The sequence below is a fragment of the Salmo salar genome, chromosome 03, assembly GCF_965601325.2.
Source record: "Salmo salar chromosome 03, fSalSal1, whole genome shotgun sequence".
In the NCBI taxonomy this organism is placed as follows: domain Eukaryota; kingdom Metazoa; phylum Chordata; class Actinopteri; order Salmoniformes; family Salmonidae; genus Salmo; species Salmo salar.
The window spans coordinates 52,325,410-52,348,109 of NC_138293.1; the positions used below are offsets into that span (position 1 = coordinate 52,325,410).

The 22,700-nt window shown below is 43.6% G+C and overlaps 1 protein-coding gene across 4 annotated transcripts in view; it reads left to right on the forward strand.

The window, feature by feature from the left end:
* cramp1 (cramped chromatin regulator 1) overlaps positions 1-14,138 on the forward strand; it is a 64,444-nt gene extending 50,306 nt beyond the window's left edge. For 2 of the 4 annotated variants that reach the window (XM_082973565.1, XM_082973563.1), the window contains exons 16-20: positions 1,074-1,243; positions 1,458-1,653; positions 1,785-1,949; positions 4,938-5,083; positions 12,139-14,135. In XM_082973565.1, coding sequence (XP_082829691.1) covers positions 1,074-1,243; positions 1,458-1,653; positions 1,785-1,949; positions 4,938-5,083; positions 12,139-12,252 — 791 coding nt within the window. In that variant the 3' untranslated portion in view covers positions 12,253-14,135. Of the gene's footprint in view, positions 1-1,073; positions 1,244-1,457; positions 1,654-1,784; positions 1,950-4,937; positions 5,084-12,138 lie in introns of all 4 variants that reach the window. The other 2 variants (XM_082973566.1, XM_082973564.1) reach the window with 2 other exon arrangements.
* Positions 14,139-22,700: the final 8,562 nt, after the last annotated feature.

The window sequence follows — 22,700 nt, forward strand, 5'->3', positions numbered from 1 at the left end:
CCCGTTGGTGTTCATTGTCACTGGACTATTATTGCCATGCCAGAAGTATTTGGGTTGACATTTTTAGTTAAAAGGGAGGTTGCTTGCAAGTCTGTGTGTTGTTATTTGAACTGTATTTAAGTGGTGTGGTACTAATAACATGTGGCTGAGAAGATTTTGGACATTTTAAGGCCTTTGTTTTGTCTGTGAACACACCCACATTCATACCCTCTGCACTGGGAGGTAATACAGATTATTGCAAGTCCTCAAATGTTGATGACTGGGTTCTTTCTTGTGAATTGTTTCTATGAAGTTGCCGTTCAATTGCTCTGCCATTATTATTATTATTATTATTATTATTATTGTATGAGGTAGTATTGGTGGGGTTACCCCTGTGCTGTGACATGGGTTTTCTATGGTGTGTCTTAGCCAGTGAAGAGTAAAGATATCTGGAAAACAGGCTACACACTAGGCAGTCTCTTCTGCCGATTGTGTGTGGGTCTGGTAGTGGTACTCTCTCTGTCCTTTTTTCTTTTGGCAGGATTAATACCTGCCTGGCGCCCAAACAAAATCATTATCTTTACCCGTCTCTAACAATACCGCTAAAAACCTCACAAATGCTCTTGTGGAAGAAAGTCCCCTCAGCAATGTTCCAACATCTAGTGGAAAGCTTTCCCAGAAGAGTGGAGGTTGTTATAGTCACAAAGGGGGGACCAACTCCATATTAATGCCCATGAATTGGGAATGATATGTTTGACTAACAGGTGTTCACATACCTTGGTCATGTAGAGTATATTGCAATAAATGTGATCATACTTGGTTATTTCATTAACAAATGTGAGAAATTCTCGCACTGTGGAACCCTGTCCACCCACCAACATGGCTGATGAAATAGACCTCTTACCCGCCAATGCCAAAATCTACTCTAATTTGGCAGGTGGTGGGTGTTCAGTGTAGGCCCTGGTCATGTTTTGTTTTTTCTCTTCTCTTTCACCTTTTTAGACCATCTTCTATTTTAAGGCCCACCTAGGCCAATTAGCGCACTCGGACTCTTGACAATTTAACGTGGGATGATTCTGTGTTTTTCCATCCAGGTGCCATTGACCTGGCAGCTAAGTCAGCAGGCATCATTCCAGGCAGCCCCTGTCGAGAGCTGGAGGCCCCCAGACCAGACGGAAGGCCACTCTCGACCTCTCACCCTGGAGTGGTGTATGCTGGTCCTGGTCCTCCCCAGCCACTGCTCCTCCAGCAGGCCTCCTCTGAGGTGAGTGTAACGCTGAAAGAAGGGAAAGAGAAACGGTGATATGGAGAGAGATCTAAAAGACAATGGACCCTATCTCTACCTGGGTCATGTTCAAAAGGCCGGACACTGTTTTGAACGAGGGAGGTGCTACAGGAACTTGTCCAATAAGAGCACAGATTTTCATATTTTTATACATTAATTCTAACCCTGTATCATTCTTTCACTAACCCTCCAGCAGGTTTCGCTGCAGAACGGCCTCCCCCTTCCGTCTCCAGGAGTAGCAGGTGACTCGCTCCTCTCCCCGCCCAGCGTGGCCTCTTTGCTGGACATCTCTCTCCCGGGACCCCCAGAGGAAGCCATGGCTCCTGGAGGGCCACAAACACACATCAGTGACTCAATCATTGAGCTGGCCATCAACTCGGCACACTACGGTAAGTGAAGGGGGCATTGTTAGAGGTGCGTGTGCTTCTAAAAATAGGATTTTGTACTGCTTTTGTAGTGTAGCCTGAATCTGTTTACATCTCTCTCCCGTGCTGTCTCTTTCTTTCGCTCTCTCTCTCAGGTGATGAGGCATCCCTCTCACCTGCCAAGCTGAATGGTAGTGAGTGCTCTAAGCTCCTACCCTGTACCTCAGTCAGCCCCTCCAGAGGCTGGATCCCTTCCCCCAGCCACGACCCTCAGTGGTACCCCAACGACTCCACTGACTCTTCATTTGGCTGCCTGCTATGTAAGACACACACACACACTTTTATATGTATGCACAGTTGAAGTCGAAGTTTACATACACTTATGTTGGTGTCATTAAAACTCGTTTTTCCACCACTCCACAAATTTCTTGTTAACAAACTATAGTTTTGGCAAGTCGGTTAGGACATCTGCTTTGTGCATGACACAAGTAATTTTTCCAACAATTGTTTACAGACAGATTATTTCACTGTATCACAATTCCAGTGGGTCAGAAGTTTACATACACTAAGTTGACTGTGCCTTTAAACAGCTTGGAACATTCCAGAAAATGATGTCATTGCTTTAGATGCTTCTGATAGGCTAATGTACATCATTTGAGTCAATTGGTGTACCTGTGGATGTATTTCAAGGCCTACCTTCATGCCTCTTTGCTTGACATCATGGGAAAATCAAAAGAAATCAGCCAAGACATCAGAAAAACAATTGTAGACCTCCACAAGTCTGGTTCATCCTTGGGAGTAATTTCCAAACGCCTGAAGGTACCATGTTCATCTGTACAAACAGTACGCAAGTATAAACACCATGGGACCACGCAGCCGTCATTCCGCTCAGGAAGGAGACACGTTCTGTCTCCTAGAGATGAATGTACTTTGGTGTGAAAAGTGCAGACCAACAGCAAAGGACCTTGTGAAGATGCCGGAGGAAACGCTGTTGCGCCACCTTCACCACACTGTCTGTGTGGGTGGACCATTTCAGTTTGTCCGTGATGTGTACGCCGAGGAACTTAACTTTCCACCTTCTCCACTACTGTCCCGTCGATGTGGATAGGGGGGTGCTCCCTCTGCTGTTTCTTGAAGTCCACAATCATCTCCTTTGTTTTGTTGACATTGAGTGTGTGGTTGTTTTCCTGACACCACACTCTGAGGGCCCTCACCTCCTCCCTGTAGGCTGTCTTCGTTGTTGGTAATCAAGCCTACCACTGTAGTGTCGTCTGCAAACTTGATGATTGAGTTGGAGGCGTGCATGGCCGTGCAGTCATGGGTGAACAGGGAGTACAGGAGAGAGCTGAGAACGCACCCTTGTGGGGCCCCAGTGTTGAGGATCAGCGGGGGGAGATGTTGCTTCCTACCCTCACCACCTGGGGGTGGCCCGTCAAAGTCCAGGACCCAGTTGCAGAGGGCGGGGTTGAGACCCAGGGTCTCGAGCATAATGACAAGTTTGGAGGGTACTAAATGCTGAGCTGTAGTCGATGAACAGCATTCTTACATAGGTATTCCTCTTGTCTAGATGGGGTAGGGCAGTGCGATTGCGTCGTCTGGACCTATTGGGGCGGTAAGTAAATTGGAGTGGGTCTAGGGTGTCAGGTAGGGTGGAGGTGATATGGTCCTTGACTAGTCTCTCAAAGCACTTCATGATGACGGAAGTGTGTACTACGGGGCGATAGATGTTTAGCTCAGTTACCTTAGCTTTCTTGGGAACAGGAACAATGGTGGCCCTCTTGAAGCATGTGGGAACAGCAGACTGGGATAGGGGTTGATTGAATATGTCTGTAAATACACCAGCCAGCTGGTCTGCGCATGCTCTGAGGACACGGCTAGGGATGCCGTCTGGGCTGGCAGCCCTGCGAGGGTTAACACGTTTAAATGTTTTACTCAAGTTGGCTGCGGTGAAGGAGAATCCGCAGGTTTTGGTAGTGGGCCGTGTCGGTGGCGCTGTATTGTCCTCAAAGTGAGCGAAGAAATGTAGTTTGTCTGGGAGCAAGGCATCGCGGTCCGCGACGGGGGCTGGTTTTCTTTTTGTAGTCCGTGATTGACTGTAGACCCTGCCACATTCCTCTTGTCTGAGCCGTTGAATTGCGACTACATTGTCTCTCTACTGACGCTTAGCTTGTTTGATTGCCTTGCGGATGGAATAGCTACACTGTTTGTATTCGGTCATGTTTCCGGTCGCCTTGCCCTGATTTAAAAGCAATGGATCGCGCTTTCAGTTTTGTGCGAATGCTGCCATCAATCCACGGTTTCTGGTTGGGGAAGGTTTTAATAGTCGTTGTTGGTACAACATCACCGATGCACTTGCTAGTAAACTCGCTCACCGACTCAGCGTATACATCAATGTTGTTCGACGCTATCCGGAACATATCCCAGTCCACATGATCGAAGCAATCTTGAAGTGTGGAATCAGATTGGTCGGACCAGCGTTGAACAGACCTGAGCATGGGCGTTTCCTGTTTTAGTTTCTGTCTATAGGCTGGGAGCAACAAAATGGAGTCGTGGTCAGATTTGCCGAAAGGAGGGCTTTGTATGCGTCGCAGAAGTTAGAGTAACAATGATCCAGAATTTTCCCAGCCCGGGTCACGTATTCGGTATGCTGATAAAATTTACGGAGCCTTGTTTTCAGATTATCCTTGTTAAAATCCCCAGCTACAATAAATGCAGCCTCAGGATATGTGGTTTCCAGTTTACATAGTCCAATGACGTTCTTTCAGGGCCGTCGAGGTGTCTGCTAATATAATCGAAGAGAATTCTCTTGGTAGATAATGCAGTCAGCATTTGATTGTAAGGAAATACTAATTGAGTGTATGTAAACTTCTGACCTACTGGGAATGTGATGAAAGAAATAAAAGCTGAAATAAATCATTCCCTCTACTATTATTCTGACATTTCACATTCTTAAAATAAAGTGGTGATCCTAACTGACCTAAGACAGGGAATTTTTACTAGGATTAAATGTCAGGAATTGTGAAAAACTGAGTTTAAATGTATTTGGCTAAGGTGTATGTATGAACTTCTGACTTCAACTGTATGTATGCACACACACGTACAGTATATACGCACACGCAGCCACTATCACCAGTCTCTGGCAATGATGATTTTCTCATGAACTGAACCTAATGAAGCCAATTGAAGCAGGATTACTCTGAGCCCAGAAGCATTAGCTCAACTGACATTGTTTTGAATTGTGTTCTTTCAATTTCAAACAATTTTAACTCACTCCCTTCTCCTCCCCCCCCCCCCCCCCCCCCCAACAGCGAGCCTGGTGTCCCCTGATAAGGGCAGACGAAGCTCCCTGACCTCCTCCGGCCCCTCCAGTGGAACAGCCCTCCTCGGACCCAGATTTCTGGACTGCAACTCCCATGATTCCTTTCAGTCCCGTGGCCTGCCAGACGTAGCGGAGGTAAGACCACCCCAGTAGGAAGCATATTACTACATCCCTCCCTTGCACTATTTTCACATTTTTAAACTTTTCTTTACAGTTTAAATCAAATGTATTTGTCACATGCGCCAAATACAACAGGTGTAGACCTTACCGTGAAATGCTTACTTACAAGCCCTTAACGAACACTGCAGTTTTAAGAAACATATTTACTAAATAAACTAAAGTAAAAAAAATAAGAGCAACAATAAAATAACAAGAACGAGGCTTTATACAGGGGGTACCGGTACCGAGTCAATGTGCAGGGATACAAGCGTCCCACCCCTGGTACACCCTATCAACAGCAGGTGAAATATCAAGGGTGCCAAATTTGATAACAAATAAATGTCATAATTCATATTTCTCAAACATACAACTATCTTACACCCTTTGAAAGATAAACATCTCCTTAATCTAACCACGTTGTCCGATTTCAAAAAGGCTTTACGGCGAAAGCATAAAGTTAGATTATGTTAGGACAGTACATTGAAAATAGCTGTGTGTAATGTTTTGTCAATGCAAAGACAGGCGTCACCAAAAGCAGAAAACCAGCTAAAATTATGCACTAACCTTTGACAATCTTCATCAGATGACACTCCTAGGACATTGTTAGAACAAAAAATGCATGTATTGTCTATCAAGTTCATATTTATATCCAAAAACAGCGTTTTACTATGGCGTTGATGTTGAGGAAATATTTTCCCTCCAATACCGCCAGTCAATCAGCACAACAAATAAAATAATTACTATTCGAAAACATTGGTAAAATATTATATTGTCATTCAAAGAATTATAGATTAACATCTCGTGAACGCAACCGCATTGCCAGATTTAAAAATAACCTTACTGGGAAATCACACTTTGCAATAATCTGAGTACTGCGCCCAGAAAAATAGGCTTTGCGATACAGACTAGGCGCCATCTTGGAGAGATCTAAAATCAAAAATACTATGTAAATAATCCCTTACCTTTGATTATCTTCATCAGAAGGCACTTCCAGGAATCCCAGGTCCATAACAAATGTAGTTTTGTTCGAAAAAGCTCATCATTTATGTCCAAAAAGCTCCGTGTTGTTAGCGCGTCCTGTAGGCTACAAGTCCGACGCCCGCCGGACTTGTCTTCATCAAAGAAGGAAAAAAAAATATTTACGTTCGTTCAAACATCTCAAACGTTGTATAGCATAAATCATTAGGGCCTTTTTCAATCAGAACTTCAATAATATTCAAGGCGGACGATTGCATTCTCTTTTAAAACGTATTGGAACGAGAGTACCCAAACATGTACTCGCGCGCCAGAGTAGTATCGGCCATCCGCTTATGACCAACGTTCCAAGTCTCTTGTTCGGTCAGTTTTCACAGTAGAAGACTCAAACCACTTTGTAAAGACTGGTGACATCTAGTGGATGGCGTAGGAAGTGCTCAATGATTAATAAGCCCCAGTGTGTTTCAATGGCATAGGCTTAAAAGTAATTCAACACATCAGGTATCCACTTCCTGTCAGAATTTGTCTCAGGGTTTTGACTGCCATATGAGTTCTGTTATACTTACAGACACCATTCAAACAGTTTTAGAAAATTCAGAGCGTTTTCTATCCAAATATGTTAATAATATGTATAGCCTAGCTTCTGAGTTGGTGTAGGAGGCAGTTAAAAATGGGCACATATTTTTTTCAAAATTCTCAATACTGCCCCCTAGCCCCAACAGGTTAATTGAAATGCATTCCAGGTGACTACCTCATGAAGCTGGTTGAGAGAATGCCAAGAGTGTGCAAAGCTGTCATCACACAAAGGGTGGCCGTTTTGAAGAATCTCAAATATAAAATTTGTTTTGATTTGTTAACACTTTGGGTTATTACATGATTCCATATGTGTTATAGTTTTGATGTCTTCACTATTATTCTACAATGTAGAAAATAGTAAAAAATAAAGAAGAACCCTGGAATGAGTAGGTGTGGCCAAACCTTTGACTGGTACTGTACATGTAGGCAGGGGTAAAGTGACTAGGTAATAGATCATAAATATAGAGTAGTGACAACGTAAAAAAAAAAAAAAGTGGGGTCAATGCAAATTCTCCAGGAAACCACTTGAGTAGCTGTTCAGTAGTCTTATGGCTTGGGGGTAGAAGCTGTTAAGGAGCTTTTTGGACCCAGACTTGGTGCTCCGGTACTGCTTGCCATGCAGGAGCAGAGAGAACAGTCTATGTCTAGGGTAGCTGGAGTCTGGCAATTTTTAGGGCCGTCCTCTGACACCGCCTGGTATAGAGGTCCTAGATGGCAGGAAGCTTTGCCCCAGAGATGTATTGGGCCGTACGTACTACCCTTTGTAGCGCCTTGCGGTCAGAGGCCGAGCAGTTAACATACCAGACGGGATGCAACCAGTCAGGATGCTCTCAATGGTGCAGCTGAATAACTTTTTGTGGATCTCAGGACCCATTTCAAATCTTTGAAGTCTCCTGAGGGGGAATAGGCATTGTCGTGCTCTCTTCACAACTGTCTTGTTGTGTTTGGACTAGGGCTGGGTGATATGGCCAAAATATAGTATCATATATGGCATTTTTCAAATTTGATGGTATTTTATGTTTTTGATTGAACCTCTCTGGGCTAGGCGGGCCGAATTCGTCCCACCTACGCAACAGCCAGTCTAATCCAGTGGCGCGATTTTCAAATACCTTAAAAATCCTATTACTTCAATTTCTCAAACATATGACTATTTTACAGCTATTTAAAGACAAGACTCTCGTTAATCTAACCACACTGTCCGATTTCAAAAAGGCTTTACAACGAAAGCAAAACATTAGATTATGTCAGCAGAGTACCCAGCCAGAAATAATCAGACACCCATTTTTCAAGCTAGCATATAATGTCACAAAAACCCAGAAGACAGCTAAATGCAGCACTAACCTTTGATGATCTTCATCAGATGACAACCCTAGGACATTATGTTATACAATACATGCATGTTTTGTTCAATCAAGTTCATATTTATATCAAAAACCAGCTTTTTACATTAGCATGTGACGTTCAGAACTAGCATACCCCCGATTTTAAAATAGCTTTTTGGTGAAAGCACATTTTGCAATATTCTAAGTACATAGCCCAGCCATCACGGGCTAGCTATTTAGACACCCGGCAAGTTTAGCACTCACCAATATCAGATTTACTATTACAAAAGTTTGATTACCTTTTGTTGTCTTTGTCAGAATGCACTCCCAGGACTGCTACTTCAATAACAAATGTTGGTTTGGTCCAAAATAATCCATCGTTATATCCGAATAGCGGCGTTTTGTTCGTGCGTTCAAGACACTATCTGAAAGGGTAAATAAGGGTCGTGCGCATGGCGCAATTCGTGACAAAAAAAATCTAAATATTCCATTACCGTACTTCGAAGCATGTCAACCGCTGTCTAAAATCCATTTTTCTCGTAAAAAAGCGATAATATTCCGACCGGGAATATCCTTTTAGGTAAACAGAGGAAAGAAAACAAAGCTTTCGGTCGACGCGGGCACGAGCCTGAGTCTCACAGTACTGTAACCAGCCACTACCCAAACGCGCTACTTTTTTTCAGCCAGAGCCTGCAAAGCCACGATTCAGCGTTTTGCCGCCTTCTGAGAGCCTATGGCAGCCGTAGGAAGTGTCACGGGACAGCTAAGATCCTCACTCTTCAATAAACAGAGACAAGAAGAACGACACCTTGTCAGACAGGCCACTTCCTGCATGAAATCTTCTCAGGTTTTTGCCTGCCATATGAGTTCTGTTATACTCACAGACACCATTCAAACAGTTTTAGAAACTTTAGGGTGTTTTCTATCCAAAGCCAATAATTATATGCATATTCTAGTTACTGGGCAGGAGTAGTAACCAGATTAAATCGTGTATGTTTTTTATCCAGCCGTGTCAATACTGCCCCCTAGCCCTAACAGGTTAATAAGTATGGCCACACACACACACTCATATTATATGAGTGTGTGTATGTAGCCCGCTAACTAGTGATTAGCATTAGTGGCTAACACAAACTAATATTGTAATTATAGAAAACTTGTGGATTTATATTAACCTCTTAGGGCTAGGGGGCAGTATTTACACCGCCGGATAAAAAACGTACCCGATTTAATCTGGTTACTACTCCTACCCAGTAACTAGAATACGCATATACTTAATAGATATGGATAGAAAACACCCTAAAGTTTCTAAAACTGTTTGAATGGTGTCTGTGAGTATACCAGAACTCATATGGCAGGCAAAAACCTGAGAGATTCCTTTACAGGAAGTGGCCTGTCTGACCATTTATTGGCTTTCTTTGACATCTCTTTCCAAAACTAAGGATCTCTGCGGTAACGTGACACTTCCCACGGCTCCCATAGGCTCTCAGAGCCCGGGAAAAAGCTGAATGTCGTCATTCCAGCCCCAGGCTGAAACACATTATCGCCTTTGTCAAGTGGCCGATCAGGGGACAGTGGGCTTAGGCGCGTGCACTGGTCGCCCCCGTCTTAATTTTTTTCCCCTCTATTTATCGAAACGCAGATTCCCGGTCGGAATATTATCGCTTTTTTACGAGATAAATTGCATAAAAATTTATTTTAAACAGCGGTTGACATGCTTCGAAGTACGGTAATGGAATATTTAGACATTTTTTGTCACGAAATGCGCCATGCTCGTAACCCTGATTTACCATTTCGGATAGTGTCTAGAACGCACGAACAAAACGCCGCTGTTTGGATATAACGATGGATTATTTGGGACCAAACCAACATTTGTTATTGAAGTAGAAGTCCTGGGAGTGCATTCTGACGAAGAACAGCAAAGGTAATAACATTTTTATAGTAAATCTGATTTTGGTGAAGGCTAAACTTGCTGGGTGTCTAAATAGCTAGCCCGTGATGGCTGGGCTATGTACTTAGAATATTGCAAAATGTGCTTTCACCAAAAAGCTATTTTAAAATCGGACATATCGAGTGCATAGAGGAGTTCTGTATCTATAATTCTTAAAATAATTGTTATGCTTTTTGTGAATGTTTATCGTGAGTAATTTAGTAAATTGTTAGTAAATTCCCCGGAAGTTTGCGGGGGGTATGCTAGTTCTGAACGTCACATGCTAATGTAAAAAGCTGTTTTTTCATATAAATATGAACTTGATTGAACAAAACATGCATGTATTGTATAACATAATGTCCTAGGGTTGTCATCTGATGAAGATCATCAAAGGTTAGTGCTGCATTTAGCTGTGGTTTGGGTTTATGTGACATTATATGCTAGCTTGAAAAATGGGTGTCTGATTATTTCTGGCTGGGTACTCTGCTGACATAATCTAATGTTTTGCTTTCGTTGTAAAGCCTTTTTGAAATCGGACAGTGTGGTTAGATTAACGAGAGTCTTGTCTTTAAAATGGTGTAAAATAGTTATATGTTTGAGAAATTGAAGTAATAGCATTTTTAAGGTATTTGAATATCGCGCCACGGGATTAGACTGGCTGTTGCGTAGGTGGGACGATTTGGTGCCACCTACCCTAGAGAGGTTAAGATCAAATTGGAAACAACATTGTTGCATGTGCTGCATTGACCATGCAGACTGAATGAAAGTGTCTCGTGGTCAAGCGACAACAAATGCGCTCTTTGAGTGATGGGTTGAGACTAGGTCTGTGTGGAAAGCGGCATGGAGAGAGAGCGGAGAGGGATGACTCAAGTAGCGGTGTGAACTATACAAATGGTCATTACACACGCCGTATCACATTTAACAAACCAAACATTCAAATACCATTATAGAAGGTAAAGTAAAAACCCAAACCAGTCCGTGCATCAATAGCGGCATAAAGAAAAATACGGAATACCGCTCAGCCCTAGTTTGGACCATGATTGATTTGTTGGTGATGTGGACAGAAGTTCTCAACCTGCTCCACTACAGCCCCATTGATGAGAATGGGTGCATGCTCAACCTCCTTTTCCTGTAGTCCATGATCATCTCCTTTTGTCTTGATCACGTTGAGGGAGAGGTTTTTGCCACACTTCCAGGTCTCTGACCACCTCCCTATAGGCTGTTTCATTGTTGTCAGTGATCAGGCAAACGGAATGATGTTGTTGGAGTTGTGCTTGGCCACGCAGTCATGGGTGAACAGGGAGTGCAGGAGGGGACTAAGCACCACCCCTTAGGGGCCCACATGTTAAGGATCGGCATGGCAGATGTTGTTGCCTACCCTTACCACGGCCCTTCAGGAACTCCAGGATCCAGTTCCAGAGGGAGGTGTTTAGTCCCAGGGTCCTTAGCTTAGTGATGGGTTTTTAGGGCACCATTGTGTTGAACGCTGAGCTGTAGTCAATGAACAGCGTTCTCAAGTCAGTGTTCCTTTTGTCCAGGTGTGAAAGGGCAGTGTTAAGTGCAATAGAGATTGCGCCATCTGTGGATCTGTTGGGGCGGTTTGCAAATTGGAGTGGGTCTAGGTTTTTTGGTATGATGGTGTTGTGAGCCATGACCAGCCTTTCATAGCACTTCATGGCTACCAACATGAGTGCTATGGGTCAGTAGTAATGTAGGCAGGTTACCTTGGTGTTCTTGGGCACAGGGACTATGGTGGTCCGCTTGAAACATGTAGGTATTACAGACTCAGCCAGGGACAGGTTGAAAATGTCAGTGAAGACACTTGCCAGTTGGTCAGCGCATGCTCGGAGTACATGTCCTGGCAATCCGTCTGGCCTTGCGGCCTTGTGAATGTTGACCTGTTTAAAGGTCTTCCTCGCATCGGCTACGGCGAGTGTGATCAGTCGTCCGGAACAGCTGGTGCTCTCATGCATGCTTCAGTGTTACTTACCTCAAAGCGCACAAGTCACTTAGCTTGTCTGGTAGGGTTGTGTCACTGGGCAGCTTGTTTAGAGTTTGAATCCATTATATTGTAGTATTTTATTTTTTTTTATTTTTTTTTTGCGCAACAACAAATTCATTATTTTGGGGCATATTTATCAAAAACAAGTCACTCCCTTGTCAATACTCTGGAAGCATGTTCTTTAGTCATTCCGTGACAATCTAATATGTGGTTATCTTCATCCCTGCAGGTAGACACCCAGCTGGCCTGCATGATGAGTGAGAGCAGCGTGGATTACATCGCCCGCTTCAACGATTTGGCACAGGAGCTGGCTGTCACAGAGCCGCACCTCACACCCTCATAAATTTGAAATAATCTGGGGCAGGGTTTAGGATCTGTCTGCCACAGAGTTGCCCCTCCCACTCCTTCAGAAGTGCAAGGATGTAGGGGGTGGAGAGACACTCCTTCACCTATATTGTTTGTGAAAGAAAGTGCAATAACCAAGGCCATTAGCCTGAACAGAAGAAGCACTCAAATCTACCTTAGCACAGTCCAACTGGAACAGGTTTAAACTCTTTCTGATGGTTTCTAATGGGTTCTGAAATGGTTTCCTCTGGTTCTGAAGACCTGTGGACCGGTTTTAACTGGTTCTGATTAGTTTGGAACTGTTTTCAACTGATTCGGATGGGTTCGGAAACAGTTTCAGATAGTTCTGACTGATTTAAACTGGTTCCTATGGGTTCCAGCTGGCTTGTTTGTTTGGACCATTCTGTCTGTTCTGCCTACCAAGCCATCCTTTTTTTTTTCTTTTTTTTTTTACACTTAAAATATGAATCTCGTTTACAAAACTGAACCTCATGTAAAGAAAAAAACAATGCCATATATGAACAAAAGACTGGGTCTGTCCTTGTCCTCTTGTCTCACTCTTCCCTCTGAGAAATATCAAACCGAAGACATTTGAATGCAAAATGTAAATGTCAGACAAACTTGAAAATAACTACTGACGAACTTCTGAACTGCTGGTAGCGTGTCCTTCTCTCTTGTCAGTTTAATACGTCCACGTGAACTAACACCACTTAATAATTTAATCTGTTGGAACTGATATGAATTTGTATCCCAGGCCAAGCATACGTGTCCCCCTCCCTCCATATCAATGCAAAAAAGTTTGACACTCCACTTGAACATCTACTCCAACTCACCCAGCAACATATCTGTGTTAGTCTCTGTTTTTTCTTCTCAACCAAAAGCTCATTTCAGTTTTCTGTAGCAAAATGTTTTGTAACGTTTTGCCCAACTGAATGCAACCCTTGTGTGCTTTTGTTTAACACCACACGGCACTCTATCCTATGATGCCTGGTTGGTTGTCAGTCGAGGGGCGTATTTTAGAGGTTCCCAGCTGACTAAAGGATCAATCATATTATGAGGGTTTTTAGACACAGAAATAGGGTCACGCTCCAGGATGGCTAAATTGGAGATGTTGCATTGCATCAACCAATGTTTGTATCATCAACTATGCAGTCCGGCATCAGATTACTACGCTCGAGTTCCTGCCTGACTACATTGCAGCAAATGCCAGAAATTATGAAGCTTGTTTCCAGGACTAACTGTGTCCAAAATGGCACCCTATTTCCTATATAGTGCACTGCTTTTGACCAGAGCCTATAGGGCCCAGGTCAAAAGGAGTACGCCATGTAGGGAATAGGTTGCCAATTCGGGGACACCTAATGCCTAGATGTCAGCTAAGGATTTTGATGAGTAATCACATTGACACAATGTTCAAATACTAAATGTCAGATTTTTATTTTATTTTTTTATCACACTAAAAGAAATGTTCAAGCTACAAATGTGGATTATGTCTAAAGACTTCTATAGCGGGTGTCTTTTAAATTGGGGCATGGAGTCCTTTCTCTTTCTGTGTAACTTTAATCTATAGCAATTCCAGTATTCACTGCGCTTTTGTAACATAATACTGTAAATTATTCTTATTTGGACTATTTATTGTAAACAGGTTGAGAAAAAAAATGTTTGTTTTAAAATGAGCTATGTAATATTTTTGCATTGTAATTTCAGAAAAATACCATAATATATCAGCAGTAATATTGGAGAGTGTTTAACAATGTTTAATAAAAAAAAATTGGGCCCATACAAAATTGGTTGTCATTAGTTACTTTAGCCACAAAGTCAGAGTTAGTGTGATATTGTGCATATTCCGGTTTATGGTTCGCGGGCAATGACCAATCAGATGAGGCGGTGTGTGTATGCCATCCGGCTTGCGGGGGAAACGAGAGCCGTACGTTTCTTCTATCTAGTGTTCCATCAATGATTCGTTTTTTTTATTAGCTATAATAAAAGCGACTGTTCTAAATGCAAAAGGGTAATCGGATGTCTTAATCAAAGTCAGCTTGCAAGCTTATCATGTTTTCCCTTACTCATAGTTACTTTTCTTAACCCAAAATAGGTTTACTTCAATATCTGTATTTTTAAAATGGCATGTAGACAAACAGATTGACACATCTTGATTTTAGATTTATTTTAGCCACAAGTCAAATGTACAGTTTCACAATCACAAATATATATTCTTTATTGATTTAAGATAAACTTCAACCCTCTTACTTTATTTTACACCTAGTCATTTATTTAACTTAACGTAGCTTTTGGTATGATGTACCAGTTTCCATTTGTACAAAGGCATGGAATATGGCAAAACACTATTATAATTGGACTTACATGGTGCTTTTCTAGACACCCAAAGCTCTTTACAGTGTAAGGTGTACGGCGGAGCTCAGGTCTTCACTAGTGTATACAACCTTATGTTATACGAGGGAAATTGTATTTACGGAGCTAGGGCTGATAGTGAGGACTTGTGAAGAGCAGAATCAACAACCTCTACATAATCAAAACAGTTGCTTCATGAGAAGGTGTTCAGTTAGCTATTGTTACGTGAATCTGAAAAGTACAAGTGGCCTGGCTTTGGCCCTAAGTAAGAGCAGGTCCGCCGGAGCCATGGCCCAGTGAGACAGAGGCCGATCTGCATAGTTGAAAACAGAAAAATCTGAGCCTTTTGGGTGAAACACTGGGGTAAGTGCTGTGTCGAAATGTGCAATTACATACACAATTAAAAAAATAATAGTAATTATTAGCCCATCCAGGCTACTCAGAGGACAAAAGTTAATTAGTTTTAACTGTTTTTATATATCAAATCTTATTGGTCACATACACATGTATGTGTATTGGTCACGTGTGTTAATGCGAGTGTAGCAAAATGCTTATGCTTCTAGTTCCGACAGTGCAGTAATATCTAACAAGTAATCTAACAAATTCACAATGACTACCTTATACACCCAAATGTAAAGGGATGAATAAGAATATGTACATATAAATATATGGATGAGTGATGGCTGTGCGGCATAAGCAAGATGCAGTAGATGGTATAGAATACAGTATATACATATGAGAGGAGTAATGTAGGATATGTAGACATTTAAAATGGCGTTATTTGAAGTGACTAGTGATCCATTTATTAAAGTGGCCAGAGATTTGAGTGTTGGCAGCTGCCTTTCTGTTAGTGATGGCTGTTTAACAGTCTGATGGCCTTGAGATAGAAGCTGTTTTTCAGTCTCTCGGTCCCAGCTTTGATACACCTGTACTAACCTCGCCTTCTGGATGATAGCTGGGTGAACAGGCAGTGGCTCGGGTGGTTGTTGTCCTTGATGATCTTTTTGGCCTTCCTGTGACATCGGGTGCTGTAGATGTCCTGGAGGGCAGGTAGTTTTCCCCCGGTGATGCGTTGTGCAGACCGCACTTCCCTCTGGAGAGCCTTGCGGTTGAGGACGGTGCAGTTGCCATACCAGGCAGTGATACAGCCCGACAGGATGCTCTCGATTGTGCACCTGTAAAAGTTTGAGTGTTTTAGGTGACAAGCCAAATTTCTTCAGCTTCCTGAGGTTGTTTGAGGTGCTGTTGCTCCTTCTTCACCATGCTGTCTGATATTGTTTTATACATTGTTCATACAGTATTACATACAGTATGAAATGTATGCACTCGCTCTGGTAAATGACAAATGTACATGGTACTTTTTATTTATTTATTACATGATTAGATTAGTTTGATATCATGACATACTCTTGCAATAAGTGCCATAGGATCTTTAGTGACCAGAGTTGGGACACTCGTTTTTAAAGACAGTCAATAAAATTGAAGATGGGACTGAGCAACATTCCATTGTTAGTTAGTACTTCAACATTTATTAAAATTAAATGTAACGGTACATGGTATAAATGACAAAGATCTGTCTTTGAACTGACTGCCTTCTTGCTAATTTCAGCAGCATATTTCTCTTTTGGCTTTTGTTTGACTTTCCCCTGGTGGCATTCATATGTCTTTGTTCCCACAACTTGAAACGGAACACATTTGAATGGGAGACTTATCCTCTCCCAACTGTTTTTTTTTTTCGTTCCAAAGGCTGTGCATCTGAAGGTCAACAGATGAGGCCTCCCGCTCTTTTCTATTCCATCAGCGTCACTCAGAGGCGTGGTTATTTCACAAGCAGAATCATCAATGGCAGAAATCGCCCTGACATTATCTAGTTGCTAAAATGCTAAAAGTTGTTTATATTCAGCTTAAGTATTGCAATTCACCTAGCTTCCACATGGGTGAGACATTCTACATGTACAGTGCATTCGGAAAGTATTCAGACCCCTTCCCCTTTTCTACATTTTGTTACAGCCTTATTCAAAAATGTATTACATTGTTTTTTTGCGCGTCAATCTACACACAATACCCAATAATGACAAAGCAAAAACAGGTTTTTAGACATTTTTGAGACTCAATTTAGCTCGGGTGCATCCTGTTTCAATTGATCATCCTTAAGATGTTTCTACAACTTGACTGGAGTCCAGTTGTGGTAAATTCAATTGATTGGAAATGATTTGGAAAGGCACACACCTGTCAATACAAGGTCCCACAGTTGACAATGCATGTCAGAGCAAAAACCAAGCCATGAGGTCAAAGGAATTGTCCGTAGAGCTCCGAGACAGGATTGTGTCAAGGCACAGAGAGGTGACCAAGAACCCGATGGTCACTCTAACAGAGCTCCAGAGTTCCTCTGTGGAGATGGGAGAATCTTCCAAAAGGACAACCATCTCTGCTGCACTCCACCAATAATGCCTTTATGGTACAGTGACCAGACAAAAGCCACTCCTCAGTAAAAGGCACATGACAGCCCACTTGGAGTTTGCCAAAGGGCACCGAAAGGACTCTCAGTCCATGAGAAACAGAATTCTCTGGTCTGTGAAACCAAGATTGAACTCTGGCCTGAATGCCAAGCGTCACGTTCTGGAGGAAATCTTGCACCATCCCTACGGTGAATCATGGTGGTGGCAGCATCATGCGGTGGGGATGTTTTTCAGCAGCAGGGACTGGGAGACTAGTCCGAATCGAGGGATAGATGAATGGAGCAAAGAACAGAGATCCTTGATGAAAACTTGCTCCAGAGTGCTCAGGACCTCAGACTGGGGTGAAGGTTCACCTTCCAACAGGTCAAGTGTCTGTATGTCCTTGAGTGGCCCGGACTTGAACCCAATCGAACAACTCTGGAGAGACCTGAAAATAGCTGTGCAGCGACGCTCCCCATCCAACTTGACAGAGTTTGAGAGGATCTGCAGAGAAGAATGGGAGAAACTCCCCAAATACAGGTGTGCCATGCTTGTAGCGTCATACCCAAGAAGACTCAAGGCTGTAATCGCTGCCAAAGTTGATTCAACAAAGTGCTGCGTAACGGGTCTGAATACTTAAGTAAATGTGATATTTCAGTTTATTTGTGCAAATATTTCAAAAAACCTGTTTTTTCCTTGTTGTTATGGGGTGTTGTGTGTAGATTGAGAGAGGAAAAAAACAATTCAATCAATTTTAGAGGAGAATGGTGATGCTGGAGAGACTGATGAGTAATAGGAAAGTCTAGTGCGGGGTGAGTTGGACTAGCACCCCACCACAGTCCTCTGCAAGGGGGCAAACCAAAAGGAACCATACCCCCAGGGCCTTCCAAGAGGGGTTTACTTGGACGGGTAACACTAATGACAAGGCTTGCAGAAAGTGGAACAAGATGCCACTGCATAAAACTGTAGGAACATAAAGACTACAAATCCACCAAACGAAGGCGAAGTGCCGACCTGAGCCAACAAAGCAGCAGCTTACAGACTTGGTATCTGGTGAGACGCAGGAGGTTTCCAGCCAGGAAACGCACCACTGTGCTGAAGACCTCTCCGCAACTGAAAAACTTGGAGGCTGCCACGCCTTCAGAGGAGGAGAAAGTCAGACATCCCAGAGGAAGTGGAACCCAGAGCAAGGAATGTCAAGTGGCCACAGATTAACAACAAAGCAGCCTGGCAACAGCTGGATGATGACATGGACAACATCCTAGAAACAACACTGGTGGGAAATGTGGAAAAGAAAAAAGCTTGTGCCCGCGGTGAGCAGTGAAAGATTTGACAATGAAGAGGCCAAGAGAGCAACAGGCAACAATCAACCCAACAGACAGAACGTGGTTTTAAGGCTTCGCAAAGAACTGCAGTCACTCATGAAGTGCTTCAGGGAGGCAGATGCCACACAATGCAAAGCGCTACAGAAACTGCAGGACACAGAGAGTAACCCTGAAGTCACTCCAGAATGCGGAAAGGGCAAAAACAAGGAGACAGGAGACAGCAAAGGAGAGGGCCAAGTTTATCTCCAACCCCTTCCACTTAATTTAATTTACACTGGAAGGGGAGAGATCTGGCAATCTTCAGGCAACTAAGATGGAGATAGAAGGGTACCTACCTCAAAGAAACATACTCCGACCAGGGAAGGAACTAACCTTTTGGACTGTGCCTGAGAATTTCACCAATCAACCAACCTGAGTTCCAACATGGAGGGAAGTCGTGGTGACGAAGGCCAGAGCAAGATCGGTACCTGGTCCAAATGGATTTCCATACAAGGTCTACAAAATGTGCCCTAAACTCCTATGCAGGCTATGGAAGCTGACCAGAATGTTTGGAGGAAGGGAGAGATACCAACATGCTGGCAGAGGGCTGAAGGAATTTTGTCCTCAAAGAAAATAACTCTTCCAACATGAACCAGTTCCACACCATATTCATACTCAGCATGGAAGAGCAATCTTATCCATCCTTGCAAGAAGACACCACCTAAATGAGAAACAACTACACTGACTCATCTGTCCAGAAGGGAGACATATCAGGATTCCATGGGTGTATTGATCACGCAAGTGCCATCAAACATTTGATAAGGGAGGCCAAGATCAATGGCAGTGATGTCACGGTTATCTGGCTGGACTTAGCCAACACATATGGCTTCCTTCCCCACTCCCTGATCTTCGAAGACCTGAAGCTCTACCACATTCCCAATAACACCCAAAGGCTGATCAGCAGCTACTACAGCAACATCAAGCTCAGGTTCTCAGACAATAACGTCACTACATCATGGCAAGCGCTGGAAAGGAGAATAGTCACAGAATGTACCATCTCAGTGACACTATTCGTGATGGGAATTAACCTGGTCATCAAATCTGCTGACAAAGTCATGAGACCCGGGAAGAATCCGACAACCACAGAATAGGGTTTATTGATGACCTCACCATCACTACCGCCGTCCATGTGCAGGCACGATGGGTCTTGTCAGCTCTGGAGGAAACGGCAGGATGGGCCAGGATGACATTCAAACCTCGCAAAACAAGAAGCCTGGTAATAAGAAAAGGCAAGGTGACCGACAGGTTCACCATGACAATTCAGAAAAAGGTAATTCCATCAATCATCAATAACTCTATCAAGTGCCTGGGAAAGTGGTACGCCAAGACCCTGAAGGACAGCTATAACATCAAGTGCCGACAGACCCGGTTGAAAGAAAGCCTCCCTGGTAAATCCAAACCCTGGATGTACCAGCACTCTGTTCTCTCCTGAATAACCTGTACGAGTTTACCTTATCAACAGCAGAGACACTAGAGAGAGCTGCACACCGACACCCTGGCAGATGGCTTGGCGTGCCCCAGCTTCTCAAGAGAGCTACAACTACCAATCTCATCACTGGCAGAAAAATTCAAAGTAGCAAAGGCCAGGCTTGTGATGACCCTCCGGGACTCCAAAGACCTAAAGATACAAGGTGCCATGATTGAGGTCAGAACAGGAAGGAAATGGTCTGCCACCAATGCCGTCAACCAGTCCGAGAGCAGGCTGTAGCACAGTGACATAGTGGGGAACATCTGCGAAGGAAGAGAGGGCCTTGGAACAGCACAAACCACATACTGGGCCAAAGCCAACATCACCGAAAGGAGGCACCTGGTGCAGCAGGAAGTCAGGAAAATGGGGGAGGAACAGAAAAGGGCTAAAGCAGTATGGTTGGGAGCACAGTGAGCCTGGACAAGGTAGGAGAAAACAGAGAAGAGTCTTTCTTGTGGTGAGCTGTGGAGGATGAAGCCTGCCAGAATCCACTTCCAGTTAAGATCCGTCTATGACATGCTCCCATTCTCCACTAACTAACATACATAGGGTTTTTAGTGAGGCCTCTCTGTAACAAACCTGGCACATGTATTAACATCCTGTACTGTCACCCTCTCCCAAGGCCGCTACAGGGCTCCCAAGTGGCGCAGTGGTCTAAGGCACTGCATTTCAGCTAGAGGCATCACTACAGACAACCTGGTTCAAATCCAGACTGTATCACAACCGGCCGTGATTGGTAGTCCCATAGGGCAGCGCACAATTGGCCCAGCGTCGTCTGAGTTTGGCCGGTGAAGGCCGTCATTGTAAATAAGAATTTGTTCTTAACTGACTTAAATAAAGGTTAAAAACAGATGGAGGCATGACCAAGTTGAGGTAACTGGCCGATATCCTCGAAGGAGAGGAAGAAAAAGATGACTCCCACCAACAAAGGCCACCACATCAACTTCGTCAGGCTTGGAGAACTGGGAGCAGGCAGAGCCAAGAAAGATGGCATCCTAGAACAAGCCAGGACGTGGGAGATGCGTGCTGGCCTGGACAGACGGCTAAGCTTCCCCCTGACATTGTTGTCACTACTCTCCGTCCACACATCATGATATTGGCAGAGAAGGCGAAAAAGCTGCGAGTAGAAGTGCGAAGAGGTATACCAGCGCAAGATGGAAAAGTATGCAATCATGGCAAATGAGGTGCGAGGAAAGGGTGTCTGCGTTTACCCAGTTGAAGTCGGCTGCCGCTGTGTCCGAATACCTGTACTTGCGTTCTAAATAGTAGACATTTTGGGTATGTAAAAAAAGTTGTATATTAGCAATCAGCAAATCAAATGTATTTATAAAGCCCTTTTTACATCAGTAGTTGTCAGTGCTTATACAGAAAACCAGCCTAAAACCCTTAGAGCAAGCAATGCAGTAGTAGAAGCACAGTGCTTAGGAAAACCTCCATAGAAAGGATGAAACCTAGAGAGAAATCTGGCTCTGAAGGGTTGCCAGTCCTCTTCTGGCTATGCTGGTTGGAGATTATAAGAGTACATGAACTTTAAGCCCAGATTTTTCTTCAAGGTGTTCATAAATGACCACCAGGGTCAGTTGTTATAGAGAGTGCAACAGGTCTACTGGAGACTGAGAGGGGGGGTCTGGGGACATTGTGGCCCAGTCTGAAATTACCTCCGGACAGGGAAAACCAGGCAGGATATAACCCCACCCACTTTGCTAATGCACACACACCACCAAAGGGATATCAACAGACCACTAACTTACTACCCTGTGACATGGCCAAGTATAGGCCATGAAGATCTCACCGCACAAGCCCCAAAACTGGACAAGAACTTCACGCCAGTGACTCAACCCATTCAAGTCGAGTATAGTGAAAAAAGCCTGGCATGATGTGATGCACCCCTTCTAGAGACGGCATGGGAGAGCACGAGCGAGCCAGTGACTCAGCCTTCATAATAGGATCAGAGGCAGAGAATCCCAATGGAGAGAGGGGAGCGGGCCAGGCAGAGACAGCAAGGGTGGTTCGTCACTGCAGTGCCTTGGTGTTCACCTTCGCACCCCAGACTACACTCAATCATAGGACCTACTGAAGAGATGAGTCTTCAGTAAAGACTTAAAAGGTTGAGACAGTCTGCGTCTCTCATATGGATCGGCAGACCATTCCATAAAAATTGAGCTCCATAGTAGAAAGCTCTGCCTCCAGCTGTTTGCTTAGAAATTCTAAGAACAATAAAGAGGACTGCGTCGTGAGCGTAGGTGTAGGTTTGTACGGCAGAACCAAATCGGAGATATACTGTAGGTAGGAGCCATGTAATGCTTTGTAGGTTAGCAGTAAAACCTTGAAATCAGCCCTACCCTTAACAGGAAGCCAGTGGAGAGAGGCCAGCACTGGAGTAATATGTTCAAATTTGTAGGTTTCAGTAAAGATTCTAGCAGCCCTATTTAGCACTAGTTGAAGTTTTATTTAGTGCCTTATCTGGTTAACCCGAAGAGTAGAGCATTGCAGTAGTCTAATCTTGAAGTGACAAACTTTTCTGCATATTTTTTTGACACAGTTTCTGATATTTGCAATGTTACAAAGATGGGAAAAAAACTGCTCTTTAAATATTTTTGATGTGGTCGTCAAAAGAGAGTTCAGGGTCCAGAGTAATGCCAAGGTCCTTCACTTTTATTTGAGACAAGTGTATTATCATCGAGATTGTCAGATCTAACAGCAGATCTTTGTTTTTTGGGACCTAGAGCTAGCATCTCTGTTTTGTCCGAGTTTAAAAGAAAAACATAGGCTTCCAGGATAGGCAATTTTGGGGCTTCACCATGTTTCATAGAAATGTACAGCTGTG